The following is a 24,214-nucleotide window of genomic DNA, read 5'->3' as shown; positions in this document are numbered from 1 at the left end:
CAGACAAAACAACGCGCTGCTTTCAAGTGCTTCAGGTAAACCCCAGCACTCGTGTAGACTAAACATGTTGCAGCGGTATATTGGGCAGGATAAACCGTGAAGTCATCGAGAAATTAATGTTTAAATTTATTGAAAACAGCATACACAAAAAAAAAATCCGATAGACTACAGCAATATACACAATATCTGCGACGTAGTATGAAATTATGTGGTTTTAATGTAAATTCCAGGCTAGTTTTGGGAACACATTTTGTGAAAACTGCTCCCTAATGTTTTTTTTTTTTTAAACGTGTTTCTTTTATGCAGACCCGTACACTAATTAGTATGTTTACAGCTTTTGTTAATTATACCTTTGGTTCATAATCATACCTAATGTTAGATTTCCGATAGAGATTGTGTACTTTAAGGCAACGCATTCCACAATTAAAAGGAAGTCAAACATGGATGCATAGTAAACATTGAGGTGTAAATATTATGGCAAGTCCGCCCCTTCGCATGCAGCATTGTGTGCTGCTACACTGTCATATTTGCTAAGACTCTATTAAAGTTACTGCACACTTAATGGGTCCAACTTTGGAGAGATATCAGTACTTGTGTCTGGGTGTAATCCTTTAATATGATCAACACAGTTCGTCGTGTTTGGTCAGTTTTTCTAGGTTGGGTTAATCATCATGTTGCTACTTGCTACAAGCATTTTAACACAAATTCAACATTTGATCATAATCATACAGAGGACCCAAAAACGCAACACTTAAATCTAAGTTTGGAAACTGATAAACTCTGCTCAAGAGTCCTGAGCCTCACTGATAAAAGATAGGACAGACCACCGAGGCAGCAGTTACATTCCTCCTCTAACGAGTTTCCTTGCATGTTAATAATGAGCAGCTGCAGAAAAAAAAAACATGATAAAAACCACATACTAATGTAAACAATTTATTGGAACAATGTACAGATTCAAGCAATGGTAACCAGTCACACTCACTATATCATCTTACAAATATTACAAAATTACTACAGTACAATATAGATTCTTTGCATGATCCAAAATATTTGGTGGCCCCAAAAGTATTACTTTTTTTTTTTTAATTCAGCAGCTTATTAAAAAAAAAAAAACTCAAACCATGTCTATCAAAATGATGTTTCTGCTTTTAATAGCAAAAATGATGAAGGCATATAGTCTAATCAAGTTTGAAGGCTAAATGAGAATACAGGAGTTCTTTGACTAGACATTCCTCAATATTGGTGGGTGCTTTATAAAATACAAATTTTCAATAAAGCTTCATAGAAAGTCAAACTCATATTTGCAAACATCATGTTTATAACATTAAGTCCACAAGTTGTCAACCTATTTCTTTGCTTTTAAATCAGGTGTTACCTGTTTCTTTAGATACAGTATACTGTATATCTATTGCAAAAACACCAACAAAACCTCAAAGTACTTGCTCTCAAGGCATTGTGTACACATTACACTAAATATTTATCGTAGTCTGATAACAATCACTTCTGACGAAAGGTACATAAAGTATGTGCAAGTTACCATTTCCAAATTATTCTTTCCCCCCAGCGTTGCAGTTGTAATCACATTTGACAGCTAGCTGTGTTGCACACATATAACATTAATGTCAATTAACACCCATGGTTACCCATTTCTAATATGAAGGGCTAGAGTTTTACTAATCTTTAGTTGTTGAAAGGAGATGGATAAAGGCGTACACATCGGGGAAAACAATAAAAACAAATAACACTGAACACAGACAACCTGAGGTTAACACATAGAAAACACATATTCAAGTAGTGAAACACAACTACAATGTATAGCAGCAGTCGAGTCAGAAATACAGCACAGCAATGGTGGGGGATTGTTTTGTGTGTTTTATAGACCTACACTCTTTCAATGAAAGAATAACAGGACTGTGTACACACACCAAGCCGTGCTTACTCTGTTTTTTTGCATGCCAAACAGCTGGAATGTGACAGACAAAAATCACTTCAAAACACAAAATGATGTGGCACATACAAGTAATTGCCTCTGTATTCCATGATGCATTATAATCCTACATTTACCCCATTAATATTAAATCTAAGAGACCACTTATATATTTCACATTGCTCAAAGTTTTCTGACACTAAACTACTTTTACAGTCTAATAACCCAATTGCATCAAGTTACTTATTGCATTAAGTAAATGCATTTTTTAGCAGCAATACTTTATTAATAATCTGTCTTTACACTAGAGTCATATTCTGAAGGTTTTGGCTACATCTTTAATTTCAAGCACTTGCAATTTAATATTTAAGTGCATGTCATGTGCACCGCAAAAAAGTTAAAATACTGCAGTTATTACTCTGGCCAGCAGAGGAAAAATGACTGGCTGGGCATTAAAAAAAAATTAAAATAAAACAATAATAACAAAAAAAAATATCCTCCTATCTCTCCAACCCATCATGGAATACATTCAGCCTATTTGTAACTTAAACACTTACACGCTTTATAAAATATAACGTCGCAAAAACAAGACAATAACATTGTAGTTTCACAGTATTTAAAAACTATACATCCAGCTATGGGGCGAAAGGTTAGGGAGAACACTCCAGCAAGATTTAGTAATTAAGTTCTAACTGTCCCAGTGTTGCAATACCTAAGTGGTTACTATGTACTTTTAAAACCTTTAATTGAAGCTCCCCTCCCTCCCATAAACTCCTTCCCACTATATGTTGGGGTGTGAGGGGCCACCAACATGCAAGAGATGAAAGCATCCAAGTACCCCACAAAACACAACCACCCAAAACATTAGAACACAGTCATCCTCAAGATCATGCTTTTAGCACAAGAAGCCAAACAACCAATAACAAAAACTTCAGTACATTGAGAAATGAACATATTCAACATTGATTTTGAAGGACTGCATGGTTCTGACAGCCAAAGTCACTAAAAATCACTAAAGACAGGATTTGTGTCATTGTGGTTTAAGTCCAAGAAACAAGACATAATGGCCGACTCACAGGGTGTTAACCTGCATGCTTCTCAGTCATTTTTCTTTCACGAGGCTCAGACAATGTAGAGGATTGTTATTATCTAAAGCTTTGATATGCCTGCTGATGAATGTCCATGTCACATTCACACCACAAGACCAAACTGAGAGATTCACTCCAACATTACATCACAGCCAAGATTTTACACATTGCCTAAAGTTGGTGTGTAAACCCAGTCATGCTACATTACAGCTGATTGCCGTAATTCTCTGGTAGAGGAAAAAAAAAACAAACAAACAAACAAAAGTACTGTAAATTGATAAATTACAAGGTCAAAGAAGAACCTTATTACAGGGCAATGACAGCTGTCAAATGCAACACACATCACTAATATTCTACAGCTTTTCACAATGATACAAGCATGCTACCTATTCCCAGAAAAGCTGCTCTTAAAAAGAAAATCTTGTGCTCTCCAGTGACGTAATTAACAGCATTTGCCCTGTTAAAGAATAGGAACACTGAAATTATCTGATAACTATATAGGTGATAACTTACTCTTCATGATACGCAGCATTATAAAATTATTTTCTCCAGAGATGGATCCAATACGATGCATTCTTATCATAGGATGCTCATTCCTTAGCTTTGAGCTATCTGTGTACTATCTCTAGAAAATATCTCTTGACTTCACTCGGTCAATTGAGAACAGTCTTCAGTTCGCCAGGTAGAATTTTGTTTCATTAAACTACCACATGTCATTTACCTGACTGACATGATTATAAATGTGTATCGGCTCTGAAGACCATTTTCTGCACTAGCCTTTCAATATGTGAAAATTCGTCATCTAACTAAAATGAAAGAGCAAATGCTTCAGAGTTTTGCAAAGTTTTCTCCATATTTGCTTACAATTCTTTTCAGTAGTTTGGTGACAGAAAATAAAATGTTTTGGGTAAAAGAAAAAAAAAAGAGAGAAAAAAAAAGAAGAATGTGATAAATTTCATTATTTTGGGTTGAGATGTGATAACATGAATTTTCCTCCCACGATAAGGTTGTACTGCCAGTCCCTTTCCCCCTTTGCCTGTGCATAGGGGCTTTGAGCACTGCAGCTCCCACCTCCCTCCCACCCCGTCCACCAGGTCGGGGAGGGGTCCGCACCCCTTCCCTCCCCTGAGCAGGCAGACCCTTCCCCCCAGTAAAGGGTAACATGTTCCCTGGGTAAAAGAGGTTCCCTATTTTGTCTCCCATTGTGAATGACCTGTGCAGAGAAAAAGAGGCATCATTAGAGTGCAGCACAATCCTACAGTGACATTTCTTTTACATTAAATATTGAAATAAGCACAATTTTCAGTTGATTTTCTACGACGGCAAATGATATCACAGAGGAAAACTGACCCCAGTGAAGAGGCACCCTGCTGTGGAAACAGTTACACCCCGTAAAAGGTTGCCAGCCGTTCCTTCAGTGGCATCGGGAACTGATCTGAGAATCGCCTCCAGTTGTCCTCTCCCACCTGGTTCTTAAACCCGTGAAGGATCTGAAATCAAACACCGAGAGAAGTTCATACCGAGTTATAACGGAGCGCTGCATTTCAAAATAGATCTTGTGCATGGCAGGGTTATTAAGAGTGTCAACTGTAGAGGCTGCCAATCCTCCACTGGGGGGCAGATAAGTGAAAGACTGAACAAATGGATGAAGACATTAGTGAGTCTTCTTCTCGAACCATGAAGTGCTTTGTATCCCAATTTTATTTAAAAAAAACAAACAAAAAAAAAAAACATTTTCAGCAGTCATTTGAATTATTTATTCAGCTTTTACCTTGTAGAACATGTCTCTGAGATCATCCTTTGGATTTACCCAGGAGGCCACTGCGTCACAGAAGAATATAAAATCCTGTTCCAGAGAAGAGAGGTGAGGCAACATTTCAACTTCCAGACCCATCAACAACATAATGACCATCTTACTGCTGCATCTCACCTGCACTACACCTCCCGGATTTACACTGATCATAGTGCAAATTCCTCTGAACGCAGAGTCTTTCTCCTCATTGTCTCTTATATTTCGTAGAGAGGTGCACCTGACAACAGGGACAGCCGAATTTAACAGGAGACACATCACGAGTCCTCAGGTAACAACTTTAGAAACGTGAATAAATCTGCTAACAACTGTCACTATGAATGACAAACACTAACACCTATATATGAATCAATAAACTAACATTATATGGGTGAGAAATTAACAAATATACCATATTTACATCTTAAAAATGTAATGTTAATGTGTTATCTTATCATGATCAATACTTGTCTTCCTAATCAGTATATACAGATCATACTCTATGTATACATCCATGTGAGGAGATAATAGTGTCTATCATGACCTGAGATAACAAGTCAAGCATGCACACAAAACAGATTAAAATAAAACAAATCAAACATTTTTCTTTTACTTTAAAACACAACTACTCTGAGCTCTTTTAACTTCACTTTGTCTGAGCAGTGTGTTCAGCAAAACCTCATCTTATAGCACCTTGACAATAACATTACTTTTTTTGACAGATTGACTAGAGAAGGTCATTGGGGTCATTTTGGGACAGGCACATGCAGCTGGGTGACTACTAAATGAGAAAGGGATTGAGGAATGCTCTTTTGCAGCAAAGACTGCATCCTTTCTCTGTTGTTGAACCAGCAGGCATGTGACAAAATCTGATCCCATGCATCTTTTAGGTTGTTAGCGACAGTTAACAATGACAAAAAACTAGAAATTAAACAAATTAATGTATAATACATGAAGGTGCTACTGAGGCAAAAAACAAATCACAAGTAGGACCTAAAAGAGGACAGGGTTAGTCACATGGTTGGCAATGATTACAAACTGATAAGAAAAAAAAAACAAAAAAGAAAAAAACAACTGAAAAGACTTCATCTGAGAAGGAAAGTGAGAAGTGAGGAGAGGAGGAGAGCAACAGGGGAGAAGAAAGGGAGCAACAGGAGACAGATGAGAAGATAGGAAGAAAGCAGAGAGAAGATGAATTAAATAAAAGATTGAATAATACACACCAGGGTCTTATAAACTGCTGTAGCATGGGTGCCACCTCTTGAGGACAAACGTAACCAAGACGACCAATTGTTATTGCTAAGGTAACGCAATCACGGTTACACACCACCAAACGCCAACCAAGACATGAGCAATGAGGAGGGGAGGAGAAAAATAAAGAAAAAACAAACAACTCAGAGACATAAATCAACAGAATCTGTGTATGATAATAAACAGAAGATTTCACTAGTGTTGATTATTACTGCCCCGTCAATCATGGGGAGGAATGTAAAATATGACACTCTAAAAAAACATACAACACGTTTAAGGGAGAACACATTGACAACTTTGACAGGACATTCATAGAAAAAAGGCAAACAATGGCATCTGCTTTCAGAAATCATACGGCTCAAACAGCTGCTCAAATCTACTATGAGACTGATTGAAATTCATTAGCTTGATTTAAAATATAGGTCTCAATGTTAAGACACAGGCGAGCTAAAGTGCAGCATGTGTATGTGACTGGCCTAAACAAGAGCAGTTCACTTGGGTTTTTTCAGATATTTCTCCCTTAAACTCACAAATGTTAATTTTCCATAAGAAACATAAATGTGTGTTTTTTTTGTTTTTTTTGTTCTTTTGAAAAGAAATGACAGATTACTCCAAGCCAACTACATGGAGGGAGACTAGTATCCAGCACAGCAGGTTCTTATGAGGCAGAGAGGAGGGAGGACCTAAGTTTAAGAGACACAAAACTATGCAACATTCTCATTAACAAACAGGCATTTATGAACAGTCCAATGACACATGCAGAAAGCAGATGGTATGCTCATTAGAGTAAAGTTCAGTGCAGGATCATCTGATCGGAGACAAAATGAAAAGTGCTGATGCGCACTCTCCAAGAATTTACTGCCATACCCACCTTTAACTGTGGCGTTACATGGCTGTCTATTTTAAATCAAGTTCCACTGATAAACTGGTTGTCTTAGAAATCTCTAAGACAGACATCAGATTTACGCACAACCGAAACATCCGGATTGTGGTCATTCATTTGTATCTTTCTGGTTCACGTGTTTTCAATTTTTACATTGAAAACATGCAACAACTGGTGAAAACATTCACAGGTATGATGCAAACATTAATAGGTTTGTATGAAACTAGACTGGCATCACACAGTTGTTTGGATTATCATGTATCCTGCATCAAACATTGGCCATTCTTAACAACATTTAACATCTATTGGCAGATATGCATCCACATTTAAAGAACAGTAAATAAAAGCAACAAATAAACTGACAGCAAACAAACAGGAACACATCTACAGAGTCCCTAGTTTTTCTTTTAATTTTGGGAGGTTACACTTCACCCTTGCATGCATCTTTTTGACGACAGGCTCTCTGACTCATCACGTTATAATTTCCAATTCAACTAGTAAACCCAAGAGCAGAGTGTAACCTTTTTCTTTGAAGAATGCTCTAGGTTAGGTGCCCTAAATTTAGTCAGTTTAAGTGTATTCTCAATCATTCATGAGTAGTTATTGTTTAAGTGTTCAGTAAATATGTCTGTGTCTTGTGGTAACAGTTAACTATGTGAGGCTGTGAACTCACCTATCTATCTCACACACTGCCTGTGCTTTGCATTTTGTTGTTACAATAATATTCTACCTCACCTGATGGTGACAGTCAGTCCACATTAATTCCAAGAGTGGGCACTTACATGGTTCGCTTTATTCAAGATTGTCAAGAATCTCACACCAGGGCCCAGCCCTGTGTTTCATTGTCTTTTATCTCCATTTGCGAGCCGTGCTGCCAGGCTGCAAATCAGTGGAAGAAATTTTTTACATACTTTGGAGAAACCAGCGAAACCTGTAAGGCTCACGGCTTGGGAATGTTTTTGGACAGAGATTAAAGGGCAGGACAGGCACTCTAGTTAGTGTGGTGAATCCTGGCTGAATGGACCTGAGTGTGTGAGCACCTCCCTGTGTGTGTGTGGCCACCTGGCTGGCTGGCTCAGCACTGCCACCGAGTGGTACCTGTATTCTCCAGTAGAGTCTTTGGGGTGTTGGGCCTGTTAATGATCTCCACCAGCTGGTGCAGCACCATGGCAATGTACGGCTGCATTTCAGACCCTGAGGGTGTAGGAGGAATAAGAAATGTCAGAAAGAAATCTGTTGAATATATAGTGTAAATCGCATATTTTGAAAATGTGTTAAAAGTGAGGTACTCACCCATTTGTATAGATATCTCTCCAATTGCCCATGTTGCATTGTTGCACACTGATATTAACTCTGGGTTTAAATTAGTACCCAGTATGGGCATAAAATCAGCTGGAAGAGGGAAAGTGAGTCAACTTAGCAACAGACTAACAACTTATTGCGAAACACTGTCTGAGAGTGAACTGCACAGAACATACCGATGCATGGTTTGACATGCTGGAAACAAGCCTTGGTCAGATCCCCCAGCAGAGCAAACGAACTCTGACGAACTTCAGGCATTTTGTCCTGAACAGTTGGAGAAAGAACAACAACAGGTGAACAATGCAAGTGACTTTATCAGTTTACTTTATCAGATAAGTGACATGTGATCGATGGATTAGCAGTGTTTCCCACACAATTAGATTCTATTTGTGGTGGTATCTGACGGGGCGTGGAGGGGACTATCTTAAATCTTAAATGTATGTAACATAATACTGTATATAAGATGCTTCACAGAAAATATTTTAACTGCCAAGTACTTTGTGACAAATAAATAACTGAATATATACAGCTGAATTGCTTCATGTTGTGCCAAAAAAATAACAACCCAATGGTTGACTACAAATAGTGATTGGCCAGTGAGCCCAGTGCCGTCACATGGAAGCAGCACGCTCTGCTCATCCCAATGACACACACACACACACACACACACACACACACACACACAGAGGGCCAGTAAAGATGCAGACAGGGACGGTAAAAAGTTTATGGATTTTTTTTATGGCCCACCAGCTGCCGATTTTTCCTGGGGCTTCCGATGGCCAGTCTGACTATGACATATGAGTCTGTTATCAATGTGTTTGTGTGAGACAGCGAGCAAGCGGGGGGGGGGGTAACGAGGCTGAGCGGTGCGGCGGTCAATGTTGAAATTGTGGCTGGCTGCAACAAATTAATCATGTATTAATAATGTATGGGAAACACTGACTTTGACAGCTCTTCACCTGCATGCACTGGTACATGAGAGTGAGGATGTTGCTACGAGCAACCAGCTGCTCAATGGTGCCTCCCAAACCCTCAGCCAGTCCACTGAGAAGATCCAAAGCCACGATCATGAAGTCTTTGTCAGGGGCCTCATACTGGTCTGGCTGTGACTGGTGAAGCTGGAAGAGTGAAGGATGACAGTAGAGGGTAAGAGTTACCATTAAATTAACATGACTAACTACTGGATGATCAAGTTGTTGTGAAGTTATGGAGTCGGTTCTCTATCCTGGGACTAAATTTTCCCTTTAAAAGTTGTGGCGATTAAACATGTAGTTAACCTGCACATTGAGCATTCATTAATTCAATTTTTCTCCACTTGGGGGCAGTGCAACAAACAATAAACATTAACCTATTCTTACCTTACAAAGATGATATGATGAACACGAAAGCAAACAATTTCCAATACACACATCCAGCAGACACAGAGCAGCATTAGCATTCATTTGTAGTCATGCTCGTGTCCACCTGACCTGATCACAGTTATTTGATCCATTGTTAAAGCTGCTCTAATGAATGTTGCATTAAGTTTAACCTGGTTGTGTGGAAGGTAGAGTCAAAGACTTTCCTCTTTTGCATCTACATATAAAAATAAAATGTAGGGTGAGAGTGTGTGTATGTTTGCACATTTGAGGGTCCTACACTCACCATGGCCTGAGCGAGGGTCTTCTGGACTAGGTTGACACAGCGTTGGTACACAGGCTCACAGTAGGGCAGGAAGCCACTCTGCAGGGCTGTGGCTACTGACGACAGACACTGACGAAAGCAGGCAGGGTGGGAGGGAATATACAGTCAGTGACCTGATGTTTTCATCATAGAACTTGGACTAACATCACTGACGCACGCAGTAACCGCACATTAGACACTCACTTCTAATAAAGGGAAGAGATCTTTGTCTTCATCTTTCAACTGGTTCCATTTCTGGATTAGTGGAGGCATCAACATCTGGATGTACTCCTAATACATGACACAGACACAGTATGCAAATAATGAGTGAGGATAATTACATACATTGATGCATCCATTCAATGACCACAACCAACACTACAAAAGTAAATTGAGGAAGATGGAGTAGTCTGTGCTAATTTTAGAAATGTGAAGTGAAACAGAGTCCACATTTCGGCTCTGCATACCGGTTTGTTCAGATGGTGTCCCACTGAGTCCGCCAGAGTTCCTATGGCGTCGTAAAGAATTAGCAGATTTTTGTGCTGGTACTTGCTGAAAGCGAACACCAGTGTGTCCAGGATGAACGCCAGGTAGGGCACCAGCTCTGTGCAAGCCTCCTCCTCCAGAGTGGCAAAGGCACTGGTCAGGAGAGATTAAAAGGAAACATTGTGCACCAACTCCAGATGAAGCGCAGAGTTCCTAATGTGCTGTAAAATGACTTGGCTTTACCTGCAAGCGGCCTCCTGCACACGCTTGTTGCTATCCAGAATACGTTTGAGCAGCTCCGTCATTAGGGGCTTCAGGTAAATATCTGGGGGCTGGCTGACAACCCAGTGGGCGTAGCGGCTCAGTGTCCAGCAGGTGATTGAACGCACCAGGGCTTTCTTGTCAGACAAACACTGGATGAGATGGGGAATGAGCTCAGGCAGATATGGGATCATGCCCTGCATACAGCCTGTAGACAGGGATAAAAACCGTTTCAACCTATAGCAGCCATTTCCTCTGATTCCAAATTCTGAGGAGGACCTTACTCCCAATGCTTTGTCCCCACTTTTTCCTTCATCTTTCTCTTTCTCTTCTTACCTTCAGCGATAGCCCCCAGCACAAGGATGCCAGACTCTTTAACTACCCACTCTGGATGGAAGAGCAACTCTTTGAGAAGGGGCAGAATGTGCAGCAGCAGATCATCCCTGAACACGTTGGCCAACACGTCCAACGCTGCTGCTGAGCACTTACCTAACATTTGGAGAAAAAGAAGAGAGACATACAGACAAACACAGAAGTGTGCAGACAAACACGCAGACATCACAGGTACAGTACACACAAACACAAAACAAGCAGTCAATACACTTATCGTTTCCTGGCTCTCAGTAAAGAGAAAGGGAGACAAAAGTTGGAGAGAGATCTAGATGTTTCCATGTGCACAGGCACTGAACTCACGCAGGTTCCAATCAGAGATAGTATCATCATCATCCAGTTCATCATCCTCATCTTCCTCTTCCTCGATCCCATCGCCCTCATGCTGCTGGGCAACTGTGCGCGATCGGTGGAAGCGTGGTCTGATGTCTTGTTCGTTGTCGGGAATGGCCTCGTCTTCCTCAATGTCGCCCTGTTGACGAATGTACGGGATGAAAGAGGTGTATGATGCAACCACATTAGTTTTGCTTGGACAACAACAGTCCATTATTTGTGTATGAAAGAAATTATCGTCATCAGAATGAAAGTTCAGTCTGAATCAAGTCAGATTTTCCATTGCAGTCACATTTGTAACCACATCAACTTCTACAAATGTTTGTGGTAAAATGTATAAATCCCACATGTATTTGTACACAACACAGTCACATAAACCACTTCATTGAATGGCGTGACATCCTGAGTCATGGTTCAATTCATCATCTTATCTACAGGTACAAATAACAGGTTGCACAAACTGACCTTGAGCAGGATAATGTCAATCTCAGAATACTTCATCCCGTTGACAAGAACCGGAGTGAGCCTGGAGCGGAAACCGGAGGAAAAATTATGAGAACAAAGGGCAAGGATAGGTCAGGGCCCACAAGAAATCACTCACACCTGATTCCTGCTGTGGGCACAGTTTCATGTGACAGTGTGGTGACAGATGTTACGGCTGAGGTCAACAGCCAGGGTTGATAATCAGCTGTCCCGAGGTGAGGAAGAAGAATATCAACCTATGACAAGGTCCTCAGTAACTTACTGCCAAGGTTGTTATGAATCAACAGCTCTCAATATTAGCACTAGAGTGTCAGTCTATTTATTGTGTGTGTGTGTGTGTGTGTGTGTGTGTGTGTATTCTTACTGGGAGAGGTGTCCACACAGCACTTCCTTACACACCGGCTGCTCCGCCAGAGTAAGCCAGAACTCACAGGCCTCCAAGGCAACATTTTCATCTTGGTCCTGAGTCCTCTGTAGCATGTACTTGGATGACATTAAGAGAAATGTAACATTAGATACAGTATGTTACACTTTTATGTTAATTTTATACACAAAATGGAATATTTCAGTCTAAAAGTACAAATGCAACAACATCTGCAGCCCAACTGCAACACAAATACCACACCTGTCCACAGGGCATCATCAGGACTGTATAATTAAAGGATTGATTGTTTTTGTCAATAAATGCCATAAAAATGTGTCAAAAATATATTATTTTATTTTTAAAAGGCTAAATAATTCACTACAAAAGCTGGGCATTGTAGTTTTTTGAACAGTGTTTAAAGGTCTATGGTGCAGAGGAATACGCAATCAGGCGTTGCATAGACAGACAACATGAGTATATAGGATCAATTCATTTTCATTAGTCTTTTATAAGAATTGTTGACAATAAGAAAAATGTAAAAATATACTAAATTAAATAAGAAAGTGTGACTTATCCTTAAACTACATCTAACTCTTCTCCTTTACACCAGTGTTTAACTGGGCCTCGCTCTTATTTCCTCCCGAGCTTCACTCACCTCTATGATGTTATGCATGTGTGGCAGGAGACGGTCCAGGCGAACTTCCAGCAGCATGACTAGAGCTCTGCACACATTCTTCCTCACTTCTGGTTCGTCATCTGTTGCCAGAGCAAACAGGTTCTACAGGAGCACAGAAAGAGTCCAGGGTCAAATGTCTTGAGTGTGTGTGAAACAACTACTACCACTACTTAAAATAATAATTGTACATCGTGCGAGCTCCTGAACAAACATGAATGGGGTGGGACCAAGTCCATGCAGTAACAGGTCCCATTGTATTCTCTTGTGATATAAATACACTGGTACCAATCTCGTGTCAAGGTTTTATTTATTGCTGGCTTTTTAATGTACATTGTATATTTTATGGCAGTTTGTCCGGTTTAATCTAGATTCAAGTTTCCATTTGTCATTACTGCAGACATCTTATCTCTGTAGCTGCTCCGCTATTCTACATTTGCCACTTTATTACTGCTTGACGTTTTAAGAATGGAACATTTTTACATGTTGCTATAAAAAGCACCAAAACTTTAGATGTTTTGTTACACATTTTATGACAATATTTCAACACAGGTTCATGCAATGAAGAAATATAATCTAATTGTGCTTCCTGCTTTTCAAAAAATAGATTTATTTTGCTGTTTTAAAGGCGTTTACTCTTTTAAATCTCTTATGGAAGTTAGTCAGACAAGCCTTTTGTTCTTTGTTATCTCTTCTTCCCACCTCTAAATATAAAAAATATATCCAGCAATAAAAGCAATTAAAAAGAAGTAAGAATGATAAAAACTGATCGAAATAGCCAAAATTTGAAGACTTCATAAAATCAGCAGTAAACCAAATCACGACTTCAGCCTTTTCATGAGGGAAGTTAAATTTTAACAAGGGATTAAAAAAAAAGCTACACGATGTGCTGCCATGATTTAACATTAGGGCTGGAACAGACACAGAGCGGCTTTATAAAGTAACAAGCTCAGAAGTAAACCTCAGACAAAATCTCGCTGCAGTAGCTATTATTTGCTGAAGCAGGAAGAGGAGCAGTTTGTCTACATGATAATTGTGTACAGATGGCAATGCATAACAGTCAGACTTGCCTCAATGAAAGGGTCGATGTGCAGCATAAGAGCCTGGGTCCTGCTGATGATGAACTGATTGACGCAGGCAATGGCATGAGACCTGCAACACAATAACCATCACATAAGAGTCACACCAGCGTGTTTACCTCACATGTTGCACGCTATGAATACAGCCTCTGTTTTTCTTCTTTGCCCCATTGCCACTAATTTAACCTCCAAATATCAGTAAGTCTTTTATACAGTCAACAGACATGCTGCATTAAAACAGACTGAGACTTTGACTGTACTGTACATTTACATAGACCTTTAGTCTGTCTTCTACATATAGCATATGTGTGTGATTAAATTATTAAATTATTAAGTTGGGTGCCAGATCATTTTGTGTGATCAACTGATAATCATGCATCATCAAAGCCATAAATTTAATCAATGAAAAAGAACGGACCTCCCCTGTTAAGTTCAACAAGCATGATTAGCAGATAATGTTACAGTTAACAGAAATGGAAAGTATAAGGAGGAACTTTGTACCTAATCTTAGGACTGCTGTGTTTGAAAAACTGTAAGAACTTGGGGATCATGATGTTAAGAGGACGATCCAGCATGTCACTGTCCAGGATCTCAGCAGAGTCTTCACAGATCTTCTGCAGGGCTCCAAACGCTCCCTGAGGGACGAGCAAAGACAACCAAGAAAGTGATGAGAATTACACTGTCCAGACATATTCTAAGACACGATTCCACAACTACCAGTTATTCCCCAGCTATTAAGATGCTATGGCTACATTACATTACTTTTACTCCTTTGGCAGACGCTTATATCCAAAGTGACACGTGAGGAACACCACTACAGCTTCAGTTCAGTAGGAGACCTTGGCGTAAGTACTGAGTACTACATCTCATCAATCAGTGCAAGGAGACTTAATAATAATTAGAATAAGTGATGTAAATGATTCCTGAAAGGAATTTATCTCACATGAAGTCCCCACAATGCTGTGGAGGTTGACTGAATTTAGATTTCCATTTACCTTTTTTGTTTTGTGCCGACATCCTGTTATATTTTGCCATAAATTCTAAAAGTATTTCAAATATATGTTCATATTTATTTGCTCTGTAGTGAACAAATGTGATATAAGCATTTATATAAAATATGCATGGGTCATTTAAAATGTTACAACGACTGTATAAAAAAATGTGTTCAGCCTGCTCATCCTCTCCTGCTCTAATAACCTTCAAACAGTCAGACTTATCCAAAGACCAACACACACACACACACACACACACACACACACACACACACACACACACACACACACACACACCTTCCTTAATACTAGCTGCTTGACGGATGGTTAGTATGCATGCTCACGATATGCTGCAGACTCCAGTGTGTCTCACAAAAATGCAGTGTGAAGAGCAGATACAAGAAACAGCACAGCAACTGACACTGACGCCGTCTGAAATGTGTTTCCATGGAAACTGTTCCCATGTCGGCATTGCTTTCAGATGACAGATACAGAATGGTCTCAGAAAAATGTGGAGGAGGGTAAGGGATGAAATAAGACGAGGAAGGTTAAAGCTGATACTGTGTCAAGGTCACAAACAGAAGACAGAGAAGACACAGCGTAATTAACTTGATTAAAATGATTTTCCCTCTGAAGTTCAGATTGCTCACTTGCAGGAGAACAGCCAGTTTAAATGAACAAGAAAATAAAATAACTGTTCCAGAGCCAGCACAGGTGATTTCATCTCATGTTTGGAATGACAAAAATGTATTTGAGACTTGCTGGTGTTGAAGCTCTGAAATAAAGAAGTACCAGATTTAAATTTGATGAAGCTGAGTGGCACAATAATTCCAGATTAGGATGAATGAGCAATTGTTTTGTGGAAGTTTAACTACAATTTAAATCCATTACTCAACTGACGCAACTATTTTTGAAATGATTGAGTAATTTTTCAAGCAAAACTGAAAAATAACATGTTTTAGCTGCTAAAATTTTCTCTGTTTTATACCGTTGTACACTGAATAATTTGGATTGGTGGTTGGACAAAACAAATCAACATCTGATATTTTAGATACAAAATGATTTGTCAGGAAAAATAATAATATGATTAATTGATAATTAATCATATATATGGTAGCAGCTTTAAATCTTCCAAATAATACAAGACTAAATCCAGTCGTTTCATACCAAACAGAATGCTATAAAAGTTGCTTAATTTTGTCAAATTAATGAATGAATAATGACAACTCAGCAATTCAGCATCAGATTTGGGTTCTGGAGACACTGTAAATTACTTAAAGCAGCTCCATTCTAACTGAGCCCATGTGCAAACGTGAGGAGCAGGACACAGCACCGCTCCCACTGACGTCAAAATGTAATATAGGTGTTTGTGTGAGTGAGTGTCAACAGAGAAGGGCAAAGAAATGGGAGTGGCCTTCAGACATTCCAGTGACGCCGAAGCGTCTGAAGTGTAATCCTCCCTTAAAGTCCTGCTACGGACGGTCATTAAACGGGAGAATGTAAGTCATGCAGATGACAGCGAGCCAGGGCAAAGAGAGGTATGAATTTAGTCAACTAAACAGCCCCTTAAGACTCCTGCTTTGGAAGCTTGAATTTCATTACTGTTCACATGAGCACTGAGGTGGCAAAGCATTTTCATACATGATCATTTACCCTTTGGAGTAGCATCAAACTTGACCCTCACAACACCATCGCAACCACTTTCCAAATGCCATTAATCAAAACAGTAAAACTGCTCTCGGGCAAAACCTATATAAAGCCACCCACCAACACTGCACTTGGCATCCAACACACCTGCTCGTGTCTTTTTATAGTGTATGCAGAGAGGGGTACAGTGTGGTGGCACAGGGTTCTTCCTACAACTGCTGATCTTTGACCACAAACAAGATGAGACGAGCCACAACATTAGAACCAGTTACTGGTTTTCATGGGTGTATGGTACAGCTGCATCATGTCACCAAGGCACTGAATATTTTGTTGTATATACTGATAAAAAATAAGCCAATGAAATACCTCAACTTCAGATAACACATTGCTCAAAGCTCACAGCTACACACCACCATTACACCATGTATCGAACCGTCTTTTACCACCCAACATCAGCAGACATTATGGCTCAGTGTGAGACTGCTCTGCACTCATATGGGGAGGGTAATTCAGGATCATCAGGAGGATCATCTTACATACATATAGATAAACTATAAATGCATAACACAGAGGACATTTAGGCGGGTCAAAAGGCCTGAGGCCAACGCATCGCAACACTTTTCTCATTGCTTAGATTACAAAATGCACATGGCTCCAAAACCGTACACGGGCAGCCACTAAAAATATCCCCAAAATAGATATCAATGTCCAGCTGGCAGTAATGGTGTGGATTATGTACGGCAATATTATGTCTCAACGGCAATAGTCAACACCTTCAAAAATGTGTTTGGCAAGATGCAGGTATTAGCTGTGTGTGGTACATGAGCAACGTCTGCTGTAGAGTTAGCAACATTCATTCAGTTGAGACAGACATTCACTTTATCTTTTCTGAATAAAATATGTTAAAACAAGAATAATCAACTACAACTAGTTACTTCAGGAAGCCGTACAGAGGGGGCTATTTTCACCAACAAAGGACATACAGTTATGGCTAACAGGACATGCATTTTAATTGAAGTCATCATGTGAGACCAAACAGAAGGAAAGGTTTGAAAAAATTAAGTCAATGAACTACTCTGTATTGGGTTTGATAATGTAAGGGTTAGCATGTGGGTTATTATGGAAAATAGCACATGTTCACACATATCCACAGAGCCGGGATGAAACTGTCTATTGCCACTACAACTCGAATCCAAGTGTAATAGTTGAAATTAAATTGTGAAGTATCATTATTGCCATTGGCATTAGTGGGAAAATTTGTCTTGAAAAGAAAAGACTAGTCACAACACTGGTGACCTTTACTCTTCTATCTCAATGACACTCAACATAAACATGCCACAAATTTTAAACTTCATAATGAATAGCCAACAATAATAAAGCATTTTAAAGACATTTTTCCACCTTTATGCACAAGATTAGTAGATACTTTTTTTTCATCCAGCACCAAGTTAACCATCTTCAACATCAGACGCTAAGAAGCTTTCCAGCCTCCAAGCTGCTTTTCAAAAACATACTGAGTCTTATGAGGAGTTGCTACGTTTGGTCACTGTCCAGTGTTAAGCCTTGCGCACACACACACACACACACACACACACACACACACACACACACACACACACACACATACACTTCAGGATCCTCCGCAGTAAATAGCTGACCTAAATCTCAGCTTCTGAATGAGCTTTATAAGAGAGGCGGGCTGTGGTGCTACAAAGAGAGGCCATTTTTTTCCTGTCACACCACTTCTTTAAATTTCAGATGATCATATTCCCGCTCTATGCAGTGATGGGTAATCCTGCGAGAACACATTTCAAATGCCCTTCAACACAGCTGAGCATTACAGTTTAACATGCTACTTCATTTGTACATCCTCTCCTATATAAAGGTATCTGCCTTCTCTGTAGTGGCTGATGTCACAGGCACATGCATCTGGCACCATATTAACTACCCGGGCGTTTATGTGAGTCTAAGTGTGGGTGCGGCACCATTACACAGATCAACTGATCCAACATCCTCTGCAGGCTACTGAATTATAATTTTAGTGGTCACTGCAATGGAGCATTTCAAAGGAGTAACTGTAGAAGAGCTGATATCATCAAGAACTAATGACATTAAGTATTCTACTGGATGCCCTCAAGGACTGATGATGTTATACTGTAAGGCAATCAGGGAAAGTAAAGATATTCATTGAAATACAAAGAACTGGATAATGAGGGAGTATAGAGAAAAACAGAACAACACTACATTGTTTTAGCTAATGCGCACATAAAAAAAAAAAAAAAAAAGCTTTTCTGGGTTTCTGGGTGACGTGTGCCAAGTCAGAAAATGGGGTCATATGGTTTGCTGGTAAAAAGGATAAAAAGAGAATAAATAATTCCGTGTTGAATAATCTGTAGTTGTGGCTGGAGCTCCAGCTGTGAGACTGCCTTTAGTTCATCTGGCCAGCAGGATGCTATCCAGATGCTGCTTTATAGCTGACCCAGCTCTCCTCCCTTCCCCACAGTAAATAAATAAACAAATCAACAGACATGCAGCACTGTCTGCCTGAACAGTTTTACTTATAGCAGAAGTTTGACATAACATATGATCACAAATGTGTGTATGTAATCTCTGCCTCTTTTTCCCTCACACACACACACACACACACACACACACACACAAACACACACTCACACTCGCACAAACAGCTGTGAAAAAGAGCTGACACCTATTTTTCCAATTTCTTATGAGCTGACTGTGCACAGTGAGTCGAGATGAGGAATTTAGAAGAGCTACTGTAATATTTAAAAAACCCAAGTATCAACAAGTCCCAGTAATAAAGAAATTACAGTGTAATCACTAAAAGATACTGCCATATAGATACTGGTTTGAACAGTCCCATTGTATTTCATTTTTGGGTCTAATGTTTAAGGAAGTATCCTAATATTACAACCATGTTGATTTGATTTGCACATAAACACATTACACTACAGTGTAAATGATCAATATCAATGTCTTGTATAACATAGACAACCAATACTGTCTATACAAGATGGTTAACATAAAAAATAAAATAAAAATACTGCCACTCACTGTAGGCTCTGACGGATGAGCAGAAACATCAGATCCCACAATCACAAGATCCAACCTGTGTTCATCCTCACCTCACATGTGTTGTAGTCCTCAGAGTCCAGCAGCTGGCAGAGTTTAGGCAGAAGCTCCGGCCAGTTTTGTAGCTCTCCTTTGGAGGCGATTGTGGTGATGAGGATACCTGTTACAGGAAGGATTTACTGTGAGTTACACTGGTGTGACAAAAGTACAAAGAATACACAGACACTGCAGTGTCATGCATTCTCAAATCAGATCATTTTGACACAACACACTTATTTACAATTCATCAGTTAACATCATAAGTAAAACTAAATAGTTAATGTAGAAATTAAATATATTTATTTTACATTATCTTGAAATTATGAACTGTAACTTTTATTGGCATCCTCACTTTCCTTTAACCTGCTTTGACTGTCATCTACTGAAAACACTGACCAGTTTTGACATTTTTCCCCAAATAACATGTGAAGCTGTTGTATTTAGCTGTAGGTTCAATGTAACAGTATGTTTAAGCAAATATACACCACCAGGGAACTGCACAGGAAAAATAATAACAAGTTAAGCACAGAACTAGTGTGGATATTTTTCTTTATAAGTTATAAACAAGCAAGCTGTGGCAGCTCGCAATCTTATGATGAGCGATCTCTTCCTCCAGCATCTTAAAGAAAGACTTCACATTCATTGGACCCAAAGGATGCAACTTACCCACAGTGGCACGGATAAGGGGAGAAGAGTCTCCAATGTTTTGGAGGCACTCGCTCTTGATGAAATCCGACACACCATTAGGGAAGTTCTGATAGTGGGCTTTCACATTGTTTTTCAGTATCAGCCCACTCAGGGACCGCGTCGGTTCGTCTTGGAGGGTGGAGAAAAGACAACAGAATGTTAACTCTTTAACACTTTATCTGAGCACAATTACACTGGTGGAGTCAGGTTTAAGTGTTGCAAATGTTGGTGACTCAAGTCATTAACTGTTCACAGGATTTTACTGCCTTTACATTCCTTATCATTAAACCCAACAAGATTCACACAAAGCAGCAGAACAACTATAACCTGTTTCCATTGTGTGAAACGTGCAAAGTGCTAAACACAAAGATACTAGTTTGCAAATGACGGACAGGAGCAAGTTCTATTTGTATGAAATGATGGCTACACTTTCAGAATTACTCATCCTCTTGCTTCTGAATATTTGCTGCTTGTTGCATCTGAACTATGAGAAATAGTCGAACAGTATCCTAAAATGTCTTAACACTGCTTAACATTTGGGTCATCTACTCTGCAGACTGTCAAGCCAAGAGTTGAGTGGTGCCAGGAATTAGGTTTAAAATTAGAGTGACCCATATTCTGAGTGCCACATCATCTGTGGCAAAGATGCCATCAGGTCAGCCGAGTCATGGTTAGACAGACCTGTCACTGAGCGGTTACATAAAAATGACATGTCTAACGTTCACACCACCGAGTACCATCAGATGATCTAGGAAACACAGTGCAGATACAACAAACTCACACAGACAGACAGAGAGCTTACCTTCTGATTTTAACTTGGTCAAAACAAATATTAAATAGTTGTTAAAGTCTGGATACTGGTTCAGCTGCTCAAGTCTCTGGGGAAAGTGGTTGAGGAAGACAAGGTGCTCACTGTATAGACAGCATGTTAAACGGTTGCGGGCACATTACCACTGCAATCTGTAGCCTGGTAATAATGCCAAAAACTGATGTTCTTTTTCAGCTGAAGAAATGTAGCAAGAGCAGGTGTTTATCTGGCCTAGTGCTGGTGTAATGTAACAGGATAATGGCATTTGTGTGAAGGGACTGGGTTTATGTTTATAGGGGGTCATAAATATGTCATTTGACATGACCAAATACTGAATCTACCCAGCCAGATGGCATATTTAGGGCTGTAACAGTGGCTCGTCTGAGTTAATGATGCAGTGCATATGAAGTGTTACATAAGCAAATCATTTAGGATCAACATGCAACCACATAAAAAAACATAAGGGCCAGCAGCATGGAGCAGCAAGTAATAATTGGTCTCTAATGCAAAAGTATGTGGCGACTTGTAGGAAATGCCGTGGCACATTTGCATCTGACACAAACTACATGACAGATTTATAATGTAATTTCCATGTTATACAGCTATAACTACAAAACCACATATTTTTCAGCCAGCTTTTTTATTCCCCTATTTGCCTGCCCAACTGTATTTCATTTCATTTCATGTCTCGACTCTCGGTCTAATGCCTGCCAAGTAATCTGGTTTGGGGGTCATCATAGCTGTAAGTCAAACATGTTTGATTTTAAGGATTTGAGTGTGGTTCAAATCCTGACAGCCCTCTGTAAAGTTAGACAAAGCAAATGTGATGGTTTAATTCTAATTACGTTAGTTTTGTCAGATTCAGATTTCATCTGCAATCTGTTCTTTTCGTAGTACAGATCCTTTGTCTGGTTTTTATTGTCCTGTCACAAGAGAACTGTAAATTTCACATGCTGATGCGTTTATCATACATATTTACATAGATACTTGTGTTACATCATGGCATTTCTTTTAGCAACTAATTATGTTTACAGTTTAAGATGATTATAATGCAAATAGGCAGTCACTCATTGGATATATGGGGTTACATTTTTTGTCCTCATTAATACAATTATCATTACACCAGTAAGACAAAATACATGATATTATTTAAACATCGCACATTTCATCTAATAATCCAGATTATAAATGAAACCAAACACTTTGCCCAGTGTTATTTGCAGATCAGGTTGTGGATGATATACAGGGGTGTTGCAGGAATTAGCTGTTGACTTCATATTTTCTGCTAGACAATAATGCGAGGTGAGGGCATACAGGGAGGCGACTGACGGATGGATCAAACCTACATGCAACGTTTACTTGAGCGTAATTATCCGTTATATTAACCCGACATAACACACCGACCTACAGTGTTACAAATGCCCGGACACCCAGCACGGCACGGCACGGCCCGCTTTGCTAGTAGCTCACTGAGCTTATTAGAAAACAAAAAAGCACCAACCGGTCCAGCACCTGCGTACCTGCTTATAACGGTAACCAACCGGCTAGTATTAGCTATCGCTAGCCTGTTGAGTCTGACAGTATTAAGCACGAACACGTATCAAAACATACGTTGGACACCGATATCTGGCTTAGGAAAGGATACTTGCTGGACGGATCTCTGTGTGGACGTATCTGGCGACTGAGACTCCTTGAGCAGCTGTAAAATTTGTTGAAGTCCTTGCTCGTCTGGCTTCCACTCACACTCCATCTTGCTCTGCTGCTGTTGCGGATAAAGGAATAACATTAGCTAACACAGAGGATTTGTCATCAACGGACACTCTATTGCGTACTCCTACGAAGCGAAAAAAAAAAAAAAAACGTTAACGTCACATTAGCTGGACGCATTAACTAATTTTTAAGACGAAGAAAACGCCTTTACCTGTTTGGACCGACGGACTCGAGTGTTGCCGACTTTCTCTTGAAATGTGACCGTCTGTCTGGGTTTTCAGACATGGGCCTGTTACAGAAGGAACATCCGTTTTTGCAACAAGCTGAAAAAGCTGCGGGCCATACAGAGTCGCGTCGCATTTAAGTGGCTGCCTCGTCAGCTGACACACGGCTGAGGGGTCCTAGTGCTGGGTCGTTTTTTTAGCATAACATACCCACAAATAAACTTACTATTTTAATTGTTTACTACCGAGCTACACCTGCAAATTATCTTTGTATGGACGCACTTTTCCCCCCGTTTTCTGTCAGAGACGTTGTTGCAGTGTGAGAGAGGAGGAATGGCGCGGCATAGGAGAGGTTTGGAACACAACCTTAAAATATGCCCTATTTCCGACAGCATTTGAATGCAGCATGGCGCGCCTGAAGGCCGCATGACGTCGCTGTTGTGTTCAATACTGTTGGTTTATAATTTGAGTAATTTGAGCGATATCTAGCGGTTGTTTATGCTATTTTTTCTACAAAAACAATGCTTTGCTTTGTAGAAGATTATGAAAAAACACTACAAAATAAACAAATACAATTAAAGAGTTAAATAATCTCCACAGTCCTAATTCTCTGAATACACAACAGTTTCATACAATTTCATATTTGGTCCTAACAGTAGTTAGCTCATTCTTAATAACTGGAAGCAGAGAGATCCTAATCTAAAATATCCGTGAATATATAGGCCTTGACATTTTTTCCTTCATATATTATTACATTGTTGTAATATAAATGCACTATATTCTATCCATTATTATCTAATCTATTATAAACAACATTAATGTTGGTACTTTCCCATCTCAGCCTCAATTTAATTACACAAATTCAACAAGCTTAATAAAATTTCTTAGTAAGTAAACTGTTGTCTTTTATGTAATCATAAAGACATTTTTGCAGTAATCATAAGATAGATAGATAGATAGATAGATAGATAGATAGATAGATAGATAGATAGATAGATAGATAGATAGATAGATAGATAGATAGATAGATAGATACCTTCTCCACT

General features: G+C 39.4%; 1 protein-coding gene across 4 annotated transcripts; it reads right to left on the bottom strand.

Moving 5' to 3' along the window:
* Positions 1-920: 920 nt before the first annotated feature.
* On the bottom strand, positions 921-23,296 carry tnpo1 (transportin 1). 4 transcript variants are annotated; one of them, XM_023422291.2, is made up of 25 exons: positions 23,156-23,287; positions 22,880-22,996; positions 21,229-21,304; positions 20,406-20,555; positions 19,754-19,860; positions 14,473-14,606; positions 13,963-14,044; positions 12,875-12,997; positions 12,220-12,338; positions 11,838-11,898; positions 11,343-11,511; positions 10,986-11,138; positions 10,632-10,857; positions 10,370-10,541; positions 10,107-10,193; positions 9,885-9,992; positions 9,200-9,358; positions 8,417-8,504; positions 8,232-8,330; positions 8,037-8,132; positions 6,028-6,103; positions 4,946-5,045; positions 4,787-4,861; positions 4,366-4,505; positions 921-4,228 (listed from the first exon to the last, which is right to left on the bottom strand). In XM_023422291.2, the coding sequence occupies exons 2-24, from the start codon at positions 22,982-22,984 to the stop codon at positions 4,398-4,400; spliced, it is 2,673 nt and encodes an 890-aa protein (XP_023278059.1). In that variant the 5' UTR covers positions 22,985-22,996; positions 23,156-23,287; the 3' UTR covers positions 921-4,228; positions 4,366-4,397. The 4 variants fall into 4 exon arrangements, 3 of the variants coding, with proteins under 3 accessions (XP_023278059.1, XP_087034354.1, XP_087034353.1); XM_087178228.1 differs by having other exon boundaries at positions 8,037-8,330; positions 22,880-22,993; positions 23,156-23,296; XM_087178227.1 differs by having other exon boundaries at positions 8,037-8,330.
* Between the last annotated feature and the right edge of the window lie 918 nt (positions 23,297-24,214).

This window comes from Seriola lalandi, unplaced genomic scaffold (genome assembly GCF_002814215.2).
Source record: "Seriola lalandi dorsalis isolate HSWRI2012SDOR001 ecotype SW California unplaced genomic scaffold, Sedor1 jcf7180002054680, whole genome shotgun sequence".
NCBI lineage: Eukaryota > Metazoa > Chordata > Actinopteri > Carangiformes > Carangidae > Seriola > Seriola lalandi.
The sequence above is the reverse complement of the archived record's forward strand: the minus strand, read 5'-3'. Positions and strand labels throughout refer to the sequence as shown.

Bases quoted from the DNA above. Each gene is read 5' to 3' on its own strand.
- tnpo1 (XM_087178228.1), bottom strand. From the start codon at position 22,984: ATGGAGTGTGAGTGGAAGCCAGACGAGCAAGGACTTCAACAAATTTTA. The intron at 12,998-13,962 runs GCAAGTCTGACT...GTGCTCCTGTAG, and splicing joins ACATCGACCCTTTCATTGAG to AACCTGTTTGCTCTGGCAAC. The intron at 6,104-8,036 runs GTACCACTCGGT...GCGTTACCTTAG, and splicing joins GACTCTACTGGAGAATACAG to CAATAACAATTGGTCGTCTT.